General features: G+C 40.4%; 1 protein-coding gene across 1 annotated transcript; it reads right to left on the bottom strand.

Annotated features, from left to right (window-relative positions):
* Positions 1–235: 235 nt before the first annotated feature.
* On the bottom strand, positions 236–1,548 carry LOC121243653 (myb-related protein 308-like). Its single transcript, XM_041141776.1, has 3 exons — positions 1,191–1,548; positions 740–869; positions 236–520 (listed from the first exon to the last, which is right to left on the bottom strand). The coding sequence occupies exons 1-3, from the start codon at positions 1,318–1,320 to the stop codon at positions 244–246; spliced, it is 537 nt and encodes a 178-aa protein (XP_040997710.1). The 5' UTR covers positions 1,321–1,548; the 3' UTR covers positions 236–243.
* Positions 1,549–19,747: the final 18,199 nt, after the last annotated feature.

The raw sequence follows: 19,747 nt of genomic DNA, 5'->3' as shown, positions 1-19,747 counted from the left end.
AAAATACATGCAATCTCTCGCCATAGATAGGTTCTTTCTCATGATGCTATAACTCCACTGTCAAAATACGTGAGATAAGCAACTGGATGTTATTTCTAGCTAGTCTCCTGATCACGTCTAGCACCAAGTGATCATATATATACACACACATATAAATAAATATATATATATATATATATATATATAATGTTTTGATAGAAAAGGCGATGGAGGCCAGGAACTGCAGTTAATTTTCCAAGTTTTCTATGCTTTGCTCTCTTCCACACGAGTGCTTGGAGTGCTTAGGGTAAGATCAAGATTCAAGTCTGGCAGCTTAGATGCCTGATTCTTGGAGGACAGGAACTTCGATTTTGCAGTAGTACTACTACAAGAAGAAATTTCTGTCCGTGCCAGCTGATAATTATGTGGTTTATTGGGATCAATTCCCTTTTGTATTAACTTTTTCCTTATATGAGAATTCCAGTAGTTCTTTACCTCGTTGTCTGTCCTTCCCGGCAATCTTCCGGCTATCAGTGACCATCTGTATCAATTATCAATCTACAAATTCTTAATTAACATGTTTTGAAAACTATCAATAATCTTTTTAGGAAAAGAAGTTTGTAAGGTAATTAATATCACCTAGAGGAAATCCCCCAATCTTTCTCTGGTTTATTTTGAACAAATTATCCAAGTTTTAGAAATGATTTGGAGAAAAAATATGCTATATATATATATATATACACACACACATATATCCCACCTGTTCCCTAGAAGTGTATGAAGCCTGATGATCAAGTCCTCCTCATCTTCACCAAAGTTGCCGCGTTTAAGACCTGGCCTTAGATAATTTATATATCTCAGTCTGCAACTCTTACCACAACGAGGCAACCCTAATGATCAACAGAAAAACAAAATATCAGACCAATTAGCCAAAGGCTCATTTTTTCCCCCTTTTTTTAGCTTAAATCCTTATGGCTTTGTATGATCATCATCATCATCTACGTACGTACGGGATAACCATAATTTTATTTGTCAAAAGCAAGAACAGAAGCATAAGGAGGAGGAGAAGAAAAGCATTAATAACAGCAATAATAAAGAACGTCGGAAGAGGAGGCCAGCTTTAAAGCATGCTGTCACATGGATTGCATAGCTCGAAAATTTACCAAAAGATAATTCAAAGGGGAGAGAGAGAGAGAGAGAGAGAGAGGTACCAGCAGCCTTAGGAATTGAACGCCAGCAACCTTCACCATGTTTTAGGATGTAATCAATGAGTTTCTGGTCTTCCTCCCGGGACCATGCTCCTTTGTTAGTCTCTTCCTTGTCACAGCAAGGTTTCCTCATTGATATTTATGTCGAGTACCCTACAGCTAGAAAATCATAGACGACGAAAGCGTGCACGGAAAGAGAAGAACCCTAAATTAGAAGGAGCCAAGATCGAGGAGGAGAATCGAATAGTGGCGGGGGTTACTCCTGAGTACCACCCCTGAGGGTTAGATATATGTAAAGTGCAACTTTAACTTTTGACTTGGACTGGTGGTTTTCCCTGTGCTCGATTGGTACCGGTGAGTGAGTGAGTAAAGTATTAGGTATATATATATATATATGTGTGCGGTGAGCGAGGGAGTGTTGGTTGCTCCCAGCTCCCTCGTACCCACCCTTTTATACCTTCTTCTTCTTCTTCATCTTCTTCTTTTCTTTCTCTGTTTTTTGGTTTTATATATATATATATATATGTATATATATATATATATCTTCTTATATATATAGCTGGAATACATAATATTCCAAATTGATCTACTCGTTGTCATTTCTTCACTTTTTAGGGTATAGCTATATATATTAATTGCGTGATCTTGAGAAAATTCCATGCGCACAGTTTTCAGAGAATAATTTTGATCTTAGCTATTTTCTATATTTATTTTCAAAAATATATTTAATTTCCATATGTATATTATATATAGTTTCCGATTTTGGACCATATTTTTAAAAAAATATTGATCAATGGAGAAATTAGTTTTTTCTGGTTTTTTTGTAAATATCTCTTTTTGCTTGTGTTTCTCTTGTTTTCTTTCGTTAACATACAGTACTGTCACATGATGTCACTGATTTGGTCATAACATATATACCACCAAATTACCTAGCTATATTCATAGGGTTTTGGAATAAAATCAACCTGAGCGAAAGAACTATTTTCAAAAGTTGAAAACGATTGAAGGTCAGATGATCATCAAATTCAAGAACCAATATAGTTAGGTGGGCCCCCAAAGAAATTTTGGGAGAAAAGAAAGTAAGGTGTTTTTTTTTTGTAACTTGATATCTCAAAAACTGAAAAAAAAAAACAATTAGGAAATGATTCCTAATAATATAATTTCCTATAAAAATCAGTATACTTTCCAAAAGCAAAAACAACTGTCTCCTAGGGATGAAAATTAAAACCCGTAAACCGGTCTGCTTTAGACTGGTTTTGAACCAGTTCGATCCATTATTAGTTTTATTTTTTAAAAAATCGACCGAAATCGGTTCGATTCAGATTTTTCCTCTTCTAGCACTGGACCAAATCCAACCAGACCAGTTTATATATATATTTATTTTATATTTTATATAAAATATTTTTATATTGTATATAATTTTTATATATAATATATATATAATAATTTTATATTATATGTTAAATTGCTAGTTAATATAAGACTAAGTTTTAAAATCCTATTACTCATAATAATCAAATAACATAAAATGAATATAACATTAAAAAATTTAACTTTATAACATAAAATTAATATATATAACATAAAATTTTAAACTTAAACATGAACATTTGTTTGATCAGATATTATTAATATAAACTATATATATATATCAAGGATAAATACAATTTATGGCATAATAAATTATAATATATATTATTTTTCATAAATACATTTCTATACATTTTATCATATACACTCATATAAAAAGTGTATATAACCAACATATAATATATTATCACTAGCATATATGTAACCACTAGCATATTAATTATTATCACTAACATATATAATCAAATATATAAATAAGTTAGACACTAATATATTATCACTAACATACATAAATTATAAATAAGTTAGACACTAACCTATTAATAGTTAAATAGCTATTAGTATTAGTATATCACTATTAGTAATCCACTATATATAAATAACTATATAAATGGAGATAATTATTTTATAGTATTAGTATTAGTATAGTATATAGTATTAGTATTAGTATAATACTATAGTATAGTATTTGTAGCAGATTTTTGTTATAGCAGATTTTATATTTTTATAACAGATTTTTCTATAGCAGATTTTTTGTTGTGGCAGATTTTATATTTTTATAACAGAAGCAGCATATTTTTTTATATATGGCAGCAGTTTCTTTATGGCAGTTTTTTTTTTTCTTTTTTTTTTTTTATGGCAGATTATCAAAACCTGATCGAACCGAACCGGAATCGGTAAAACTGGAAGTATTTGTTTAGGGGTGTAACCGGTACAGTATCGGTTTTTCAAAACTCAAAACCGGTGTATACCGCTTTGGTTTCAAAATTTGTCCAAAACCGGACCGGTTACACCCCTAGCTACTCTCTACCCCCTTAGTGCCTTACACTATATATAATTTAAAAGCAAAAAATTAAAGGTAGAAAATTAGGAAACTCTCTGATCTAGTACTATTACTAGTACTTTCTCTTAGGTCAAATAGCAAATATCGATCCAAGAAGGTCTACACCAAACACTTGTTCTTCTTCTGATCATCAATTGAATTGTGCGGGTATCATGAGTTCGAACACGAGTCGAGTCGCAGGCCAAGCCATGCCATGCATATAAATAGAGGTACTCCAATGAGAGATGATCAGCCATGCATATCATGCCAGCCTTAACAATATCATCTCTGGCCGACGAGGAGGATGGCTTTTCATGATGCACTGTGCATTGGGTATTGTATAATATGCATATATGGGCCGAGTTTTTGAATTGGGTGCATGGTAGCTAGCCAGCCAATGATTTTTTGGGTTTGGCTATGTGAGATTTTGGAGTTGGTACTCCCAGCGGCCTCGTGATCAACCAACTCGATCCAGTACGTACTAGTGAAGATTTTTTGGCATCTCATGATAGCTAGGGTTCTCAACCAAATTTTAGAAAATGAAAATAATTTGTAGTTGTATCATTAGAAAATTAATCATTTATATATCAAAGAACCCGAGCTTTTCCTTAATTATATTTTTTTATTTGAGTTGATTTGGGATGTTGGTCATGGCTGTATATAGTAATATTATATATGTATCATGTTTTTATTGAAAACTATTTTTTCATAGAAAAATGATTTGTATAAGCCGGCTCAAATAGACAAGCCACATGCAAGTCCCTGTAAGAAAGTAGACCCCATTTGAAGTGTAAAAAAAGAAAAAACTATTCTTTATTAGTGAGACCTACTTTTTTACAAAATGCTTGTATGGTACTTGTTCATTACTCTTTTATATATATATATATATATATATATATATATAACCAAATAAATATTACAATAACTAGTCAATAGTGCTTGGATCAAAGGATGGTACATTAATGGGGATCCTTTCTACTGTAGAAACAAGGAGAGAACGAAAGGGGAGAAGAAACGGGAATTAAAGCTTCCCATATGAAGGGAGGATGCATGCATGATGCATCATCACTTTTTATCAGATCATGATCATTATCATTGGATCTTGCACTACGAGGAACACACACACACACACACACACATATATATATATATATATATATATATATATATATATAAGAGATGTTCCAATTGGGATGACTTTTGGGTGCAAGTGGATGGCCTGGATAATAGGGCTAAATTGCCAGTCTGATAATATAAAAAAAAAAAAAAAGGGTCTCCATCAAAGCTTAATCTAAGAATCTGAGGAACTAGGTAGAAATTGGGGCAGAGTATCTAGAGAGAACAGAGGAGCAATTTAAGGAGAATACGTTTTTATGTATTTCTCATTAAAAATAGATTTTGGTACAAGTACAAGTATTTATAGATGATGTACACGTGGCTTTACACTAAATAACTTGTGTTGACTTGACTTTTCTTCATCTTCTGACACTCCCCCTCAAGATGGAGAGTACAAGTTGATCACACACATCTTGCATAAAAGGAAATGAAACTGAACAGCAAGGAGAGGATTGGTCAGGATATCGCTAAGCTAATGTGCACTAGGAACATGCAGAGTTTCAATAACCCTAGCCTAAATTAATATGCTGGAGAAGAAGTCATTTCTACTGGTTATTGAAATCCAATTCCGGAGCAAGTGGATATCTATTTCGATGTGCTTGGTTCTCTCGCAAAAATTTGGGTTTGCATCAATGTGAAAAGCTGTTTGATTATCATATAACAATATGGTAGATTTGGAGATCAACATATAAATCTCTCAATATAAAAAGACGTCAAGTTATCTCACTAGTTGTTGAAGTAGATTGAGGCAAAGAAATCAATTGTTTAGAGCACTAGCATTGGTTTATCTATATGCAAATGCAAACACATATTTACATAACTAGACCATTAAATTGACTACATTGGATTATGTATATGGAAATATTTCCATAGCTATGAACAGTGTCAATACATATTTGGAGATGCACTATTCACTCCTCAACTGCTATTTTATTAATTTTTTCTCTCTCCTCCCACTCTCTCTCTCACAACCTTTTACTCTTCTCCCTCCCTCAACAACACAATAGAACCTTCACCTTTTCACCTTCACCTTCATTTTATTATTATAATATATTATATTTTGTTATTATTTTATTATATTTTTAATATAATATATAAAAAAATTATATGTTTTTATTATTATATTTGTATTATTAATGTCAAATGTATACAGTGGACGCTAATTGCAAAATACATAATAAAATTAATTAATTTTAGGAAAAAAATTAATAATAATAAAACAATATTTTATTATTATTTTGACTCAAAGATACATGATCCAATGTGGAAGTTGTTCTTGAATGGCAAAGACAATCTCCAAAATATGTGATTTGTATTTGCATATAGAGAAACCAATGTTAATGCTCTTACACTGCTCCTAAATTGCCGAAATCTCTGAAGAATCATTAACAGTGCAAACTTGATTAGCAACACCAGATGAAGAATTCTTACCCTTGGTAGACTTCCAACCAAGTGAGTATTCATGTATTTTGTAACATTTGTCTATGGTATGGCTATTATACCAACAATGGCTACAAACAGTTTTGTTTGTTTGAGTGAACTATTATGGTTTGTTAGTCTTTGTTACGGAAAAACAAGTATTGGTTTTGGTTGTCAAGACAGTGGATACATCAATGGTCTGCAAATTACCAGTTGTGACCCCCCTGTTTTTCTTCTTGCAATGCCAAAGAAAGAACTTTGATAATGGAAGTAAAATGTTCCATTAACAAAATTTGCCCTCTAATTGTGAATATGAGTCATTAAGACCCCTTAAAAATTGCATAACAGATTCTTCTTCTTGTTCTTCGATAGAAGTTTTATAAAAGTGAAAATGCAAATCGGTTTACATGCAGATTATGGTATTGGATTCAAACCTGATAATGCATCTGAGAGTAACATATGCTTATAGAATTGTTGTTATGGGCCTAAGTCAAGATGGGAAGGAATGTAGTAAGGGCTATGTCATATAGGACATTTACTTATTTGTTTGGGGTAGTTTTGTATTTTCATTTATAGTGTAGCAGTTGGTCATTACTTTTGTTGAATGGGTCATGGGATGTTTGTAACTCGTGGGTTATGGGTCTCTGCACTAGTTTGTGCGTTTAGGGATTAAGTCAGTTGAAGTTTGTCTATTTATTGTACTGTGGTGATGAAATGAATCCCAATTTTTAGCCCATTTGATTCCGAGTGAATGTTGGAGGCTTGCTGGCTCCTTAAATTGCTAGTATACTCTTTATTTCAATTACAGAGATCATAATAAGTTGGTCTCAGAGCCGCATTCTTGTAATATGGAGGAGGAAACTCATATAGCTCAGCTTGTAGAGGCAGTAACCACTCTACATGGGGAGACATCCTTCTTAAAGGAGGATCAGGATCGACAACGTGCATTAATGGAGAAAGTTTTACAACTTCAAACTATGACAACTTGGTGCAAATGTTTGCTAGATTTAAATCGGGAGAAGGATCATCGGGTAACACTCATGTGAAGATTAACTCCAATTCTCTTTTTGATGGGTAGGGTGGAATTCAAGCAAGGACAATTCGCTTGGATTTTTCTCGCTTTGATGGAGGAGATCCCAATGTGTGGATTCTGAAGGTGTAACAGTTTTTCTCTTACTACCAAACACCAGAGGATCACAAGCTCCAGATCACTTCTTTCCACATGGAGGGGAAAGCACTGTCGTGGTACAGTTGGTTGATGGAGTCTAGTTCGGTGGTTAGCTGGGAGGAATTCTTGGTGGCTCTTAGCATTGGGTTTGGGCCTTCGGCATATGAGCATCCGGTGGAAGCATTTACAAAGTTGCGACAAACACGTAGTGTGCAGGAGTATCAAATTGCATTCGAGATCCTATCCAACAAAATTATTGGTGTAAGTGAAGAGTTTCGCATTAGTACTTTCTTAAGTGGATTAAGAGGTGAATTGAGGATTATAGTTACCTTGTTTAAACCAACCACCCTCTTGGCTGCCTTTGGCCTAGCACAATTGCAAGAACAAGAAGTATGGAGGAGAAATCATAATTACCGAACCCCAAATGTCGATCCTAGTTCATATCCAACCTCTACCAAGCCCTTTACCTTAAGACTACTTGGACCTAACACCATACATAGACTACCAGCACCTCCAACAAACCCAAAACCCAATATGAACCTACCTAGAAGAAATCCCTACCCCATCAAATGTATAAACCCTAGCCAAATGCAAGATAGGAGAGAAAATGGGCTATGCCTACTACTGTGATGAGAAATACCAACCAGGACACAGGTGTAATAGACCAAAAATTTCTCTGTTAGAAGGTATGGAGTTGGAGATAGATGCAGATGAAGAGATGGAAGAAGAGGAGGCCCCCAACCAACCTGACAAAAAGGCGACTCCAACAATACAACAAACAAAGTTGCTGGGCATTTCTCTACATACCCAAGACCATGAGGTTAGTTGGAAAAGTAAATCAACAAACAGTTATTGTTTTGATCGATATTGGTAGTATGCACAGTTTTATAGATATAAATGTAGTAAAAGGGCAAAACTACCAGTGGAGGGGAGCCACTTGGCAGTGCAAGTTGTTAATGGAGAAACCCTTTCTTGTCGAGGTTAATGTAAGGTAGTTACTCTTAAATTACAACACTATGACTTTGTAGCCAATCTTTATTTACTAACCCTTAGAGGGTGTGATATTGTATTAGGGGTTGATTGGTTGAGAAATTTGGGTACTATTCAGTAGAATTTTGTAGATTTAAGTATGAGATTTTTTGTCAATTGGAGGCACTTATGGTTACAAGGTCTTAAGCTACCCGAGAACACTCTCGAGGAAGACCAGAAGATAAGCAAGGCTACTCTTGTGGAAGGAAAATGGGTTTGGCTACAACTAATGGAGGTTGTCAGCTCCAAAGTGTGAAACACAGCTTAGAGCCCAAGTTTTGCTCAAGTGTGTCTGTAGTGAGCGAGCCCAACCAGTGTGTCTGTGAACCTAGCCCCTCCCTCCCCCCTTGTTTTTTTTTTTTTTCCGTTTCTCATCTCGCTAGCAAGCAGCGGCTATGCCACCACCCGAGGCCACCACTGTGAGGCCCCTAAACATTTTTGTGGGTTTCCTTTTCTTTTTCCTTAAGGGAGTTGGAGCCCAATTGGTTATGGTGGACTTTTTTGGCTTGTTGCAGGTGTAAGGGGCCAATTTTAGGCTTGAAAGGAGGGAGAATTTGGGCCCAGCCTGTGGGCTGGCTAGGAGCCCAACCCACTTCTTCAAAACGATGCCGTTTAGGGGTTGGGAAGTGAAACTTTCCCTTCTCCTCTTGAAACGACGCCATTTTGGGCATGTTGGGTAAAAACCCTAGTGAATTTCCTATTTTCCTCCTACGCCGCACCTCTCTTCTTTCCTTCTTTCTTTCTTTCTTTCTTTTTTTCTTCTTCTTCCTTCCTTCTCATCCTCCCACACTCGTAACCTGCATCATCGTCCCTCGTCGCCAGTCCAGCTTGGCCACACGCCGTTGGTGGCCTCTTGTCGCACACCACGTTTGCACTGCTCGTAGAGCCCACAACGTCCCCTACCCCCAATCGTAGCTGCTACTGCTACTGCCAAGAACCACCCCTCGGCCTATAAATAGGTTGAGCTTTTCCTCCCTCAATCAGCTTCTTCCTATCTCAAAATCGAGTTTTAGCATTTCCCAACCCTCTGATCTACATCCCGAAGCCTCTAGGATTAGTTTTGTCCTATCACCGCCGAGCGCAGCCATGAGCCACCACCCCTAGATGCCTCCTGGTGGCCATGCAACCACCCTTGTGTACCCAACTTTCCTCTCTCGCCATCCTCTTCCCTGAGTTCCACCCAACCCATGAGTCAGAGCCACCTCAGTCACTACCCCGTCGTGCTCCGCCACACCCCGCCATGGAAACCCTCTCCTCCACCAACTAGCAATCTTGATATGTCACCCCTTTGAAAGAAATCCCACCGATAGCCCTCTGTCTCACCAGATCTGACTCTGCCACCTTACTCTGCCACTCTTAGCACCACCTTAGTAAGCCTTATGCCCCTTGTATTGTATTATTAATTTTCAGACTGAGTTCTGATTTAACCCAATCATCATCAATCGCGGGACACCGTAAACCATCACGTGCAACCCTTGAATTTCTAACATGAAATTATCGCTAACTTTGTTGCAGTCTGGTTGTGTTTGAGAAGGGCCTTGGCCCTAGGGAAGTGTACATGATGTAGTTGTTGTCGGATTTTGGATCGGGGGCCAGATGGAGGATGGGAAACGTGTGTAGTTGGGGTTTGTGAAACTGTGGATTTGTGACTGTTGTGTTGTTTTGTGTGACTGTTGTGTGCTGTGCCATGTCATCCAATAAAATGCATGTCATGAATATGCATATTATTGTTATTGATATCTGCCATAATTTATTCAACTGTGCCATGTTATATGCTATTATGATAAAATTGAAAACTAGGTTTTCGGGTCTCGGTAATATTTTGTGGGTGCGTGCATATCACGACCCCAAACCAAGATGAGTTCTTATCTCGGTGGAGCTCCTCTGGTTACTCGGGAGCGTAATAAACTAAGTGATGTCCCCAAGGTTGTTGTCGGGCCACAACGATCTCTGACTAGACGGTAACGCTCTCGTGCTGACTCTTTGGCCTCTTCACTGGCGGAGCTAGAGGATACCTAGTCACGTACACGCAAGGTACGGAGCTGGGCATTGCTCGTTACGAAGTCGCATGCACGGTCATTACCCGTGGTGTGACGAAGGGAGCCAGGGTGTGTGTATGTTCCATCAGGGAAACCATGGTGAATGCATAATAAATGGGGGTGTTTTTGGGTACAAAGGGGTTTTTGGCGTGAGTAGTTCTAATAAATGCATTTTGGGGATGGTTGTAAAAATGGATATTTTTGGGATTTTTGCTTCCATGACTATTGTGCATTGTTTGCTTGTATAATTTCATGCTTGAATCTCTTAGTTGTCTCTCTGCTAATTTATTTACTATGATTGTGAAATCTCATTATGGTATTCCTACCCGAGGTTTCGATTCATGGAATCGTAGATTTTGATGCATAGAAGAAGTATGAGCAGGAGGGACCAGCCCCACTTGAGGAATGATGGCTTGGGACTTTACTCGTTATTTATGTTAGACCTTTGTATTCATTTCCTTTATTTCAGTCGGATTACTATATTAACCTTTTGGATGACTTTTTTTCAGGTTGTATTGTTTTAAACTTTCTGGTACTTAGTTTTCCACTACGTTATATTTTTCCACTACGTTATTTATGTTCTACACATTTTGCATGTTTGTACACACTTGCATATAGCAATGGGTATATGATCCGAGTGGTCATCATCCCGGTGTCACGACTTCCACCAAATCACATGTGAGGGTCGAGGGCGCCACATGTGGTATCCGAGCGGATCAGCTCTGGGTAAAACCACATGTCACCTAGGTGGAGTACCAGAAATGTAGGCTTTAATCATGGAATTTATTTTGTTAAAGAGACGGGGGTAATGGTTGCGTTTTGGTAGGAAGATTGTGCGACCTAGGATGCTGTGCGACAAACCTTTTGGCCAAGCTCCCGAGGATGAGTTGCTGCGAGGCGATAGGAACTACGTCATGGCTAGGGCGTTGAATCGTATGACGAAATTCCTCTTGGAGAATTTCTAGCCCCAGCATAGAGAGGAGCAGATAGGGTACTCCTATGAGCGTTTCCTGGCCCATAGGACCACTAGATTTATGGGTGAGAAAAACCTGCTAAGAGCGGAGAGGTGGATTAAGGATCTTGAGAGGACGTTCGAGATATGTGGATGCACCGAGTCCCAGAAGGTGCTGTATGCAAGCTACATGTTAATAAGGAGAAGCTTCTGCCTTGTGGGAGATCATTGAGATGGAATTGGGATCTTTCGTAGCAGTGACCTGGTAACGCTTTAAGAAGGAGTTTGATGATCGCTTCTTCCCTAACACAATGAGGCGTCAGAAGGTAAGGGAGTTCAACAGTCTCATACAAGGAGACATAACAGTGGAGCAATATGCCTAGAAGTTTATGGAGCTCGGTAGGTTTGCAATGCATCTCATTGGCACTGAAGAGATGCAGACAGAGCATTTTTAAGAGGGTTTGTGTCGGGAGATCCACAGGCGTCTGCAAATTCTGACTTTTCAGAGTTTGGTTGAGGTGGACTCTATAGCATAATGGGAGTTTGGTGGTCTTGTAGGCTCTCCAACAGGCCAAAAAAGGAGGAGCTTTATAAGTAGCTCCGGGTCGCCTCAAAAATTTGTATCAAGGACAGGGGCCAGGCCACAGGCATCAACTGGTGTGTGCATAGGGGCCGAGCCCCAGTTTGTGGGAGGTGCAACAAATCCCATGAATGTGTTTGTCATCAGGGTGGGATCCAATCCTTTAAGTGTGGTCAAGCGGGGCATTTTGCTCGTGAGTACCCTAATGCTGCCCAAGGAAATCGAGCAGGATAGCGCAAGGGAAGGACAAATCAGAGGCAGACAGTGTATGTAAGGGTGTACACACTGACTCCTGGTGAGGTCGATGACGAGGCCCTGGAGACTTAGGACACGGGGTCATTAAAGGTATGAACTTGATCAAGTCTTTTAAGTTGATGCATTGTGTGGTTTAAATTTTCAAATTTCATTGGAAGTGTTTGATCTCATTAGGTAGATTTAAGTTGTATGAATACTGTGCTTGGACTTCGTTTGATTCAAGAGCATCCCAATCCTTTGTGTCTACCACTTTTGCACGAATGTGCAACTCAGTCATGGAGCTCTAACCACAGTCCGTGGTCATGGTGTTACCAAATGGAGAGACAATGTGATGTTCAAAAGTCACCTTAGGTTGTCCTTTAGATTTTGGAGAGAGGAAACTTGATGTCGACCTAATAGTGTTCAAGCTGCTTGGGTTCAACATCATTTTGGGTATGGATTGTTGGAGTCGTGTGGTTATTTTTCATCTCCCTTGAGGGGATTATATGGAATTCATGGGTAGCAAGCTAAAGTCAAGACCCACGATCATATTTGCCATCCAAGCCAAGAAAGACTGGCAAGTAAGGCAGATGCTTATCTGGTTCAAGTGGTGTCTAAACCATTAGAGACGAAGTTTGTAGTAGAGATCCCAGTCATTGAGGAGTTCCCTGATGTCTTTGCAGATGACTTCCCCTGATTACCTCTTGTTCGCAATGTCGAGTTTACAATGGACTTAAAACCTGGAGCGGCTTTGGTGCACAAGGCTCCTTACAAAATTGCACCAGGTGAATTAAAGCAGTTGAAAGCCCAATTACAAAAATTGGTGGATAAGGGATTTATTCAGCCCAGTTCCTCATCTTGGGGAGCGTTTGTGCTGTTTCTTAAGAAGAAATATGGCATCCATTGAATGTGCATTGATTATCGGGAGCTTAATAAGGTGACCATAAAGAATAAATATCCATTGCCTAGGACTGATGATTTGTTTGATAAATTTCAAGGCGCAGCTACTTTTTCGAAGATTAACTTGAGGTCGAGTTACTATCAGCTAAGAATAAGTGACAAGGATGTATCAAAGTCTGCTTTCAGATTGAGGTACGGGCATTTTGAGTTTACAGTGATGCCTTTTGGACTAGCTAATGCCCCTGTAGCTTTTATGGAGATGATAAATCGGGTGTTTCGACCTTATCTCGATTCTTTTGTGGTGGTCTTTATTGATGGCATTTTGGTTTATTCTTAGGATTTGGAAGAGTATGCTAGTCACCTACGGTTGGTTCTGGTTAAGCCGAGAGAACATCAGTTGTATGCAAAGCTCAGCAAATGTGAGTTCTGGCTGGATGAAGTTAGGTTCCTCGAGCATGTCATTTCTCAAGAAGGTGTGGTTGTAGATCCCAGTAAGGTTGAAGCTGTTTTGGCCTGGCCGCGTCCCACATTAGTGCATGAGATTCAAAGCTTCTTGGGACACACAAGGTACTATCGAAGATTTGTGGAGGGGTTTTCTAGATTGTCTGGGTCACTAACTACCTTGACTAAGAAGAATGCTGAGTTTGTATGGACTGATACGTGTGAGAGAAGCTTCCAAGAATTGAAGAAGAGATTGACTTTGGCACCTGTTTTGGCACTTCCAGACCCGTGCAAGCCATTTGTGGTTTTCAATGATGCTTCCAAATTTGAGTTGGGATTTGTTCTCATGGAGAAGGGGTGAATGGTAGCTTATGCGTCCCGCCAACTAAAGGATCATGAAAAGAACTATCGCACTCGTGACTTGGAGCTTGTAGCAGTGGTCTTTGCTCTTAAAATCTAGTAGCACTATCTTTATGGTGAGACATGTAAGGTCTACACCAATCATAAGAGCGTAAAGGATCTCTTCACACAGAAAAATCTCAACATGAGGCAGAAAAGGTGGTTAAAGTTAATCAACGACTACCAGTGCAAGATTAAGTACCATCGCGGGAAGGAAGACCAGGTTGCTAATGCGTTAAGTCGGAAGCCGCATTTGGTAGATGAGGCTAAGTCTTCAAGGTTAGACTCTCTCTTTTTGTGGGATGAAAAGGCTTCTTGTAGAGAGTTCACAGCAAGAGGAGGTGTTAGCCTCTATGCATGAAGTCCGAGTTGTCTATTTTGAAGAATTGAAGACTCTTCAAAGGAGGGACCCAAGGCTACTGGATGTCTGGAAAAGAGTCAAAAAGTCAAGAGGACTTGCACACTTCAGTTTGGATAAGGATGATATTCTACCGTTCCGAAATTGTAGGGTGATTCCCACTAATTTAGAGTTTAAGGAGAGAATTTTAGCAGATGCACATGTGGCTCCTTATTCAGTTCACCTCGGAAGTACGAAGATGTATCGATACTTAAAGAGGAATTTTTGGTGGGATGGGATGAAGAGGGACATTGCCATGTTCATTGAGAGATGTGCCACCTGCCGATAAGTAAAAGCAGAACATCAGAGACCTGCCAATAACCTTCAATCCCTCTCTTTTCCCAAATGGAAATGGGATGATATTGCCATGGATTTTGTAGTGGGTTTGCTGAGAACTCTCAGTGGGGAGAATTCGATTTGGGTGATTATCGACCGGTTGACCAAGAGTGCGTATTTCCTACTAGTCATAAATATCGACACATTGGGGAAGTTGACACAGTTGTACGTGAAAGAGATAGTCTGGTTGCATGGGATACCCAAGACCATTATATCAGATCGGGACCCGAGGTTCACATCCCATTTTTGAAAGAGTTTACAGCTAACCATGGGCACTAAGTTAAAGTTTAGCAGCACTTATCACCCTCAGACAAATGGCCAACCAGAGCGCATTATTCAGACACTTGAAGAAATGCTGCAAGCCTGTGCTTTGGAATTCAAGTGTAGCTGGGAGAATCACTTGCCACTCGAGGAGTTTGCGTACAACAACAGCTTCCAAGCATCCATTTAGATGTCACGTTATGAGGCTTTCTATAGGAGAAAATTTAGATCACCGTTATTTTGGGATGAGATTGGTGAAAACAAACTTCTTGGGTCAGAGATAGTTCAAGAGATCAAGGATCAGGCCCAGATCATAAGAGACAGGATGGCGGCAGTGCAGAGTCACTAGAAGAGTTATGCAGGCTCAAGAAAAAGAGACCTGTCATTCGAAGAAAGTAATTGGGTGTACCTCAAGGTCTCACCCATGAGGGTCATTGAATGGTTTGGAAAAAAAGGGAAACTTAGCCCAAGGTATGTTGGCCATTTTCATATAGTGGAAAAGGTTGGGTTTGTTGCTTACAGGATTGCATTACCAAAATATTTTGAGAGGTGCACGACGTGTTTCATGTATCCTCGCTGAGGAAGAGTTTCGGCCAGCAGGTGCTATGACTGGTCGACCCGAGGTAGCCTCCAACTGGAGCCTAGCCTTACCTATGAGGTAGCACTGACACAGATTGTGGATTGGAAGGATCAAAGGCTGAGATCCAAGACAATACCATTGGTGAAGGTGTCATGGGGAGATTCAATGGCTCAGGACTTCATTTGGGAGAGAGAGTCAGACATGAGAGAGCATTACCCGTATCTATTTGGGTATTATTGATTGTATGTCTTGTTCCAAGCATGTTTTGAGTTGTATCTAGTGTTTTTTTTTTTTTTTTTTTTTTTTTTTTTTTTTTTTGGAATTCATGGATTAACCTTGTTAATTTCGAGCATGACATTTCTTTTAGGGGGAGGATTTGAGGCCCCTAAAAATTTTTGGGCATTTCATTTTCTTTTTCCTTAAGGGAATTGGAGCCCAATTGGTTATGGTGGACTTTTTTGGCTTGTTGTGGGTGTAAGGGACCAATTTTAGGCCTGAAAGGAGGGAGAATTTGGGCCCAGCCCATGGGCTGCCTAGGAACCCAGCTCTCTTCTTCGAAACAATGCCATTTAAGGGCTGGAAAGTGAAAATTTTCCTTCTCCCTGAAATGATGTCGTTTTGGGCGAGCAGGGTAAAACCCTAGTGAATTTCCTCTTTTCCTCCTGTGTCACACCTCTCTTCTTTCCTTCTTTCTTTTCTTTTTTTTCTTCTTCTTCCTTCCTCCTCCTCCTCCCACGCCTGTGACCTGTATCATCGTCCCTCGTCGCCAGTCCAACTTTGCCATGCGTCCATCGTAGTGCACCACCTCTACCATCGACTGCACCGCCACCCTTTTTCCACAACCCGTGTGCCCCATTTTCTAGTCTCCCCCACTACCTCTACTCCCAAGCCTGTTTTAGCCATGGAAATGGCAAGCTACTGATGCTGACCTCTCGTCACACACCACGCGTGCGCTGCTTGTAGAGCCCATGCAGTCCCTTACACCCAATCGCAGCCGTTGCTACTGCTGTCAAGAACCACCCCTTGGCCTATAAAGAGGCCAAGCTTCTCCTCCCTCAAACCATCCCTCAATCAGTTTCTTCCTCTCTCAAAATCAAGTTCTAACGTTTCACCACCCTTAGATCTACATCCCAAAGCCTCTAAAATTAGTTTTGCTCTAGCGCTACCGAGCGACACCATAAGCCACCGCCCCCAATTGCCTTCTAGTGGCCATTGGACTTTTTTAGCGCCCCCACTTCCCTTTCCCACCATCCTCTTCCCTGGCTTCCACCCAACCCGTGAGTTAGAGCCACCTCAATCACTGCCTCACCGTGGAAACCCTCACATCCACCCACTAGCATTCATGATCTGCCACCCCTTTGAGAGAAATCCCACCAATAGCCCTCTATCCTACCAGATCTACCTCTGCCACCTTAATCCGCTGCTTCATCACTCTTGGCGCCACCTCAGTAAGCCTTCTGACCCTTGTATTGTATTTTTAATTTTCAAACTATGTTATGATTTAATCCAATTGTCTTTTTCTGTCCGCGCAGCGAGACACAAACTCGTTTAATTGTGGGACACAGTAAACCATCACGCGTGATCATCCAGAATAATTGCCTTCCGCATTGTAAGTAACTCTCCAACGCGACACTTTAATTTCTTATGTAAAATTATCACTAACTTTGCTGCAGTCTGGTTGTGTTTGAGAGGGCCTTGGGGGAGGGGAAGTGTTGGGAATATTTGATGTAGTTGTTGTCGGATTTTGGGCCAAGGGTCGGATGGAGAATGGGAAACGCATGTAGTTGGGGTTTGTGAAGTTATGGATTTGTGATTGTTGTGTTGTTATGTGTGACTGTTGTGTGCTATGTCATGCCATATAATAAACTGCATGTCATGCATCTGCATATTACTGTATTGATATCTGCCATAATTTACTCAACTCTGCCATGTTATATGCAATGCTGATAAAATTAAAACTGAGTTTTCGTGTCTTGGTAACATTTTGTGCGTTCATGCGTATTACGACCCTAAGCTGAGATGAGGTATTATCTCGGTAGAGCTCCTCTGATCACTCGGGAGCGTAATAAACTGACTGACGTCCGTTGGGTTTTCGCCATGCAACAACGGGCTCAGACGAGACGATAACACTCTCGTGCCGACTCCGTACCCTCTCCACTGGCAGGGGCTAGAGGATGTCTGGTCATGTACGCACCGGGCATGGAGTTGGGCATCGCTCGTTACGAAATCACATGCATGGTTGTCACCCATGGTGTAACAAAGGGAGCCAGGGGAGACCATGATGCATGCATAATAAATGAAGGTATTTTTTGGTACAAAGGGGTTTTTGGCTTAAGTCGTTCTAATAAATGCATTTTGGGGATGGTTGTAAAAATGGATATTTTTGGGATTTTTACTTCCGTGATTGTTGTGCATTGTTTGTTTGTATGATTCCATGCTTGAATCTCTTGGCTGTCACTCTGCTGATTTATTTACTGAGATTGCGAGATCTAATTGTGATATTCCTAACTACGGTTCCGTTTCATGAAATCGTAGACTTTGATGCAGAGGAAGAGTATGAGCAGGAAGGACCAGCCCCACCTGAGGAGTGATGGCTTGGGATTTTACCCATTATTTGTGTTGGAACTTTGTATTCATTTCCTTTATTTTGGTTGGATGACTGTATTAACCCTTTGGAGGACTTTGTTTCAGGTTGAATCGTTTTAAACTTTCTGGTACTAATTTGTCTGCCTTATATTTTTTCGTTGCCCGCAACCCCCTTCGAGTTCTCTCTCCCTATGTACCGTTGTAGCTCAAATCCTGCACCTTGGTTGCCGGCAACGTCGTACAAAGTCGCCGGTAGGTCGTCTCCTCCGTATCTCTCTCTCTTCATATCACCCTCGTTCTCCTATTTTCTCTGCCTTTCTCTAGGTAGCCAATCTGGGGCGTCGTGCCGCCATCGCCTGCCGCCCCTATCTCGTCATGTGGTCCGATGTTGGCAATAGTGAATCCTTCTCTCTCGACTTCTCCCACCCCTCCATCGACCATTCTCTCTCATACAAAAACCCATATCCATTTTGAGTTTGAAAACCCTTGCTGCCACCGCCTACTCTATCGGACCACGCCATCCAACATTAGCCAAGGCAGCTCCTCTCTCTTGATCTCGCCTTCCTTCCCCTAGATCTCTCCCTCCCTCTTTCTCTCGATCTCTGTCTCGCTGTTAAGACGCCGCAGCCATGAATCGCCCCCGCGAAGGTTGTCCGAGCATCCCCCAACCCCTCTAGTTCCCACTCGACCTCTACCCTTTCAAATCTTCCCCAATACCGAAACCAGATCTCTTAGGGTTTCAAACCGCCGCCAACCACCACCGCAAGTTCCCCCTTCCCCACCCTTTGTTTTCAAAAGGATTGCCACCCACTACTTTCCTAACCGTACATTCTCACGTTTTGCCCAGATTTGCCACTGTTCATTGTGTGCCGCCACTATTGTCGCCATGCTCTGCCACTTCTGGTGCTATCGTACGACGCGCACGTACACACGAGATACCTTAAACAACACACTCGATCATCCAAGATTGCCTTCCACATTGTAAGTAAAACCCTAGACTGACCCTTGGATTTCTAACACTGGAAAACTGTGTTTTGTTACAATCTGGTTGTGGTTAGTTAAGTGGCCGAGGGCCTTGTGAAATGCGGGACATAATATCGTGATTGTTGTTGGATTTGTTAGCCAAGGGCCGAATGGAGCATTGGAAATCGCATGTAGTTGTGGAAAACCTAATTCTTTGAAACTGTGAAATCTGTGATGTTTGTTATATTGTACTATTGCCATGTCATCTAATAACTATCTGTCATGCATCTACATTTTTAATTGTTATTGCTTGTCGTGATATTAATATTGTGCTCTGTTCTATGGTTGTGTTGTGAAAGGATTAAAAGTATATTTTGTGGGTGCATGCGTATCACGATCCCAAGCTGAGATGAGGTATTATCTCGGTGGAGCTTCTATGGTCACTCAGGAGCATGTCAAATTGAGTGATGTCCCTTGGATTGTCACTGGGCGATAGCGGGCTTGGCCAAGATGGTAACACTCTTGGCACGACTCAGTGGCCCCTCTGCTGGTAGGGGCTAGAGGATGTCTGGTTACATTACACACTGGGCGTGGAACTAGACATCACTCGATACGAAATCAAACGCATGATCGTTACCAGTGGTGTGACGAAGGGAGCCAAAGTGTGCGGATGGTCCTTAGAGGAGACCATGGTACACACCATAATTTAATTAATGTCACCTGTGTATGTAAACTTGATTTGTGGCA

The sequence above is a fragment of the Juglans microcarpa x Juglans regia genome, chromosome 8D, assembly GCF_004785595.1.
Source record: "Juglans microcarpa x Juglans regia isolate MS1-56 chromosome 8D, Jm3101_v1.0, whole genome shotgun sequence".
Classification (NCBI taxonomy): Eukaryota; Viridiplantae; Streptophyta; class Magnoliopsida; order Fagales; family Juglandaceae; genus Juglans; species Juglans microcarpa x Juglans regia.
Note: the sequence above shows the minus strand (reverse complement) of the source record. Positions and strands in the feature narration are given on the sequence as shown.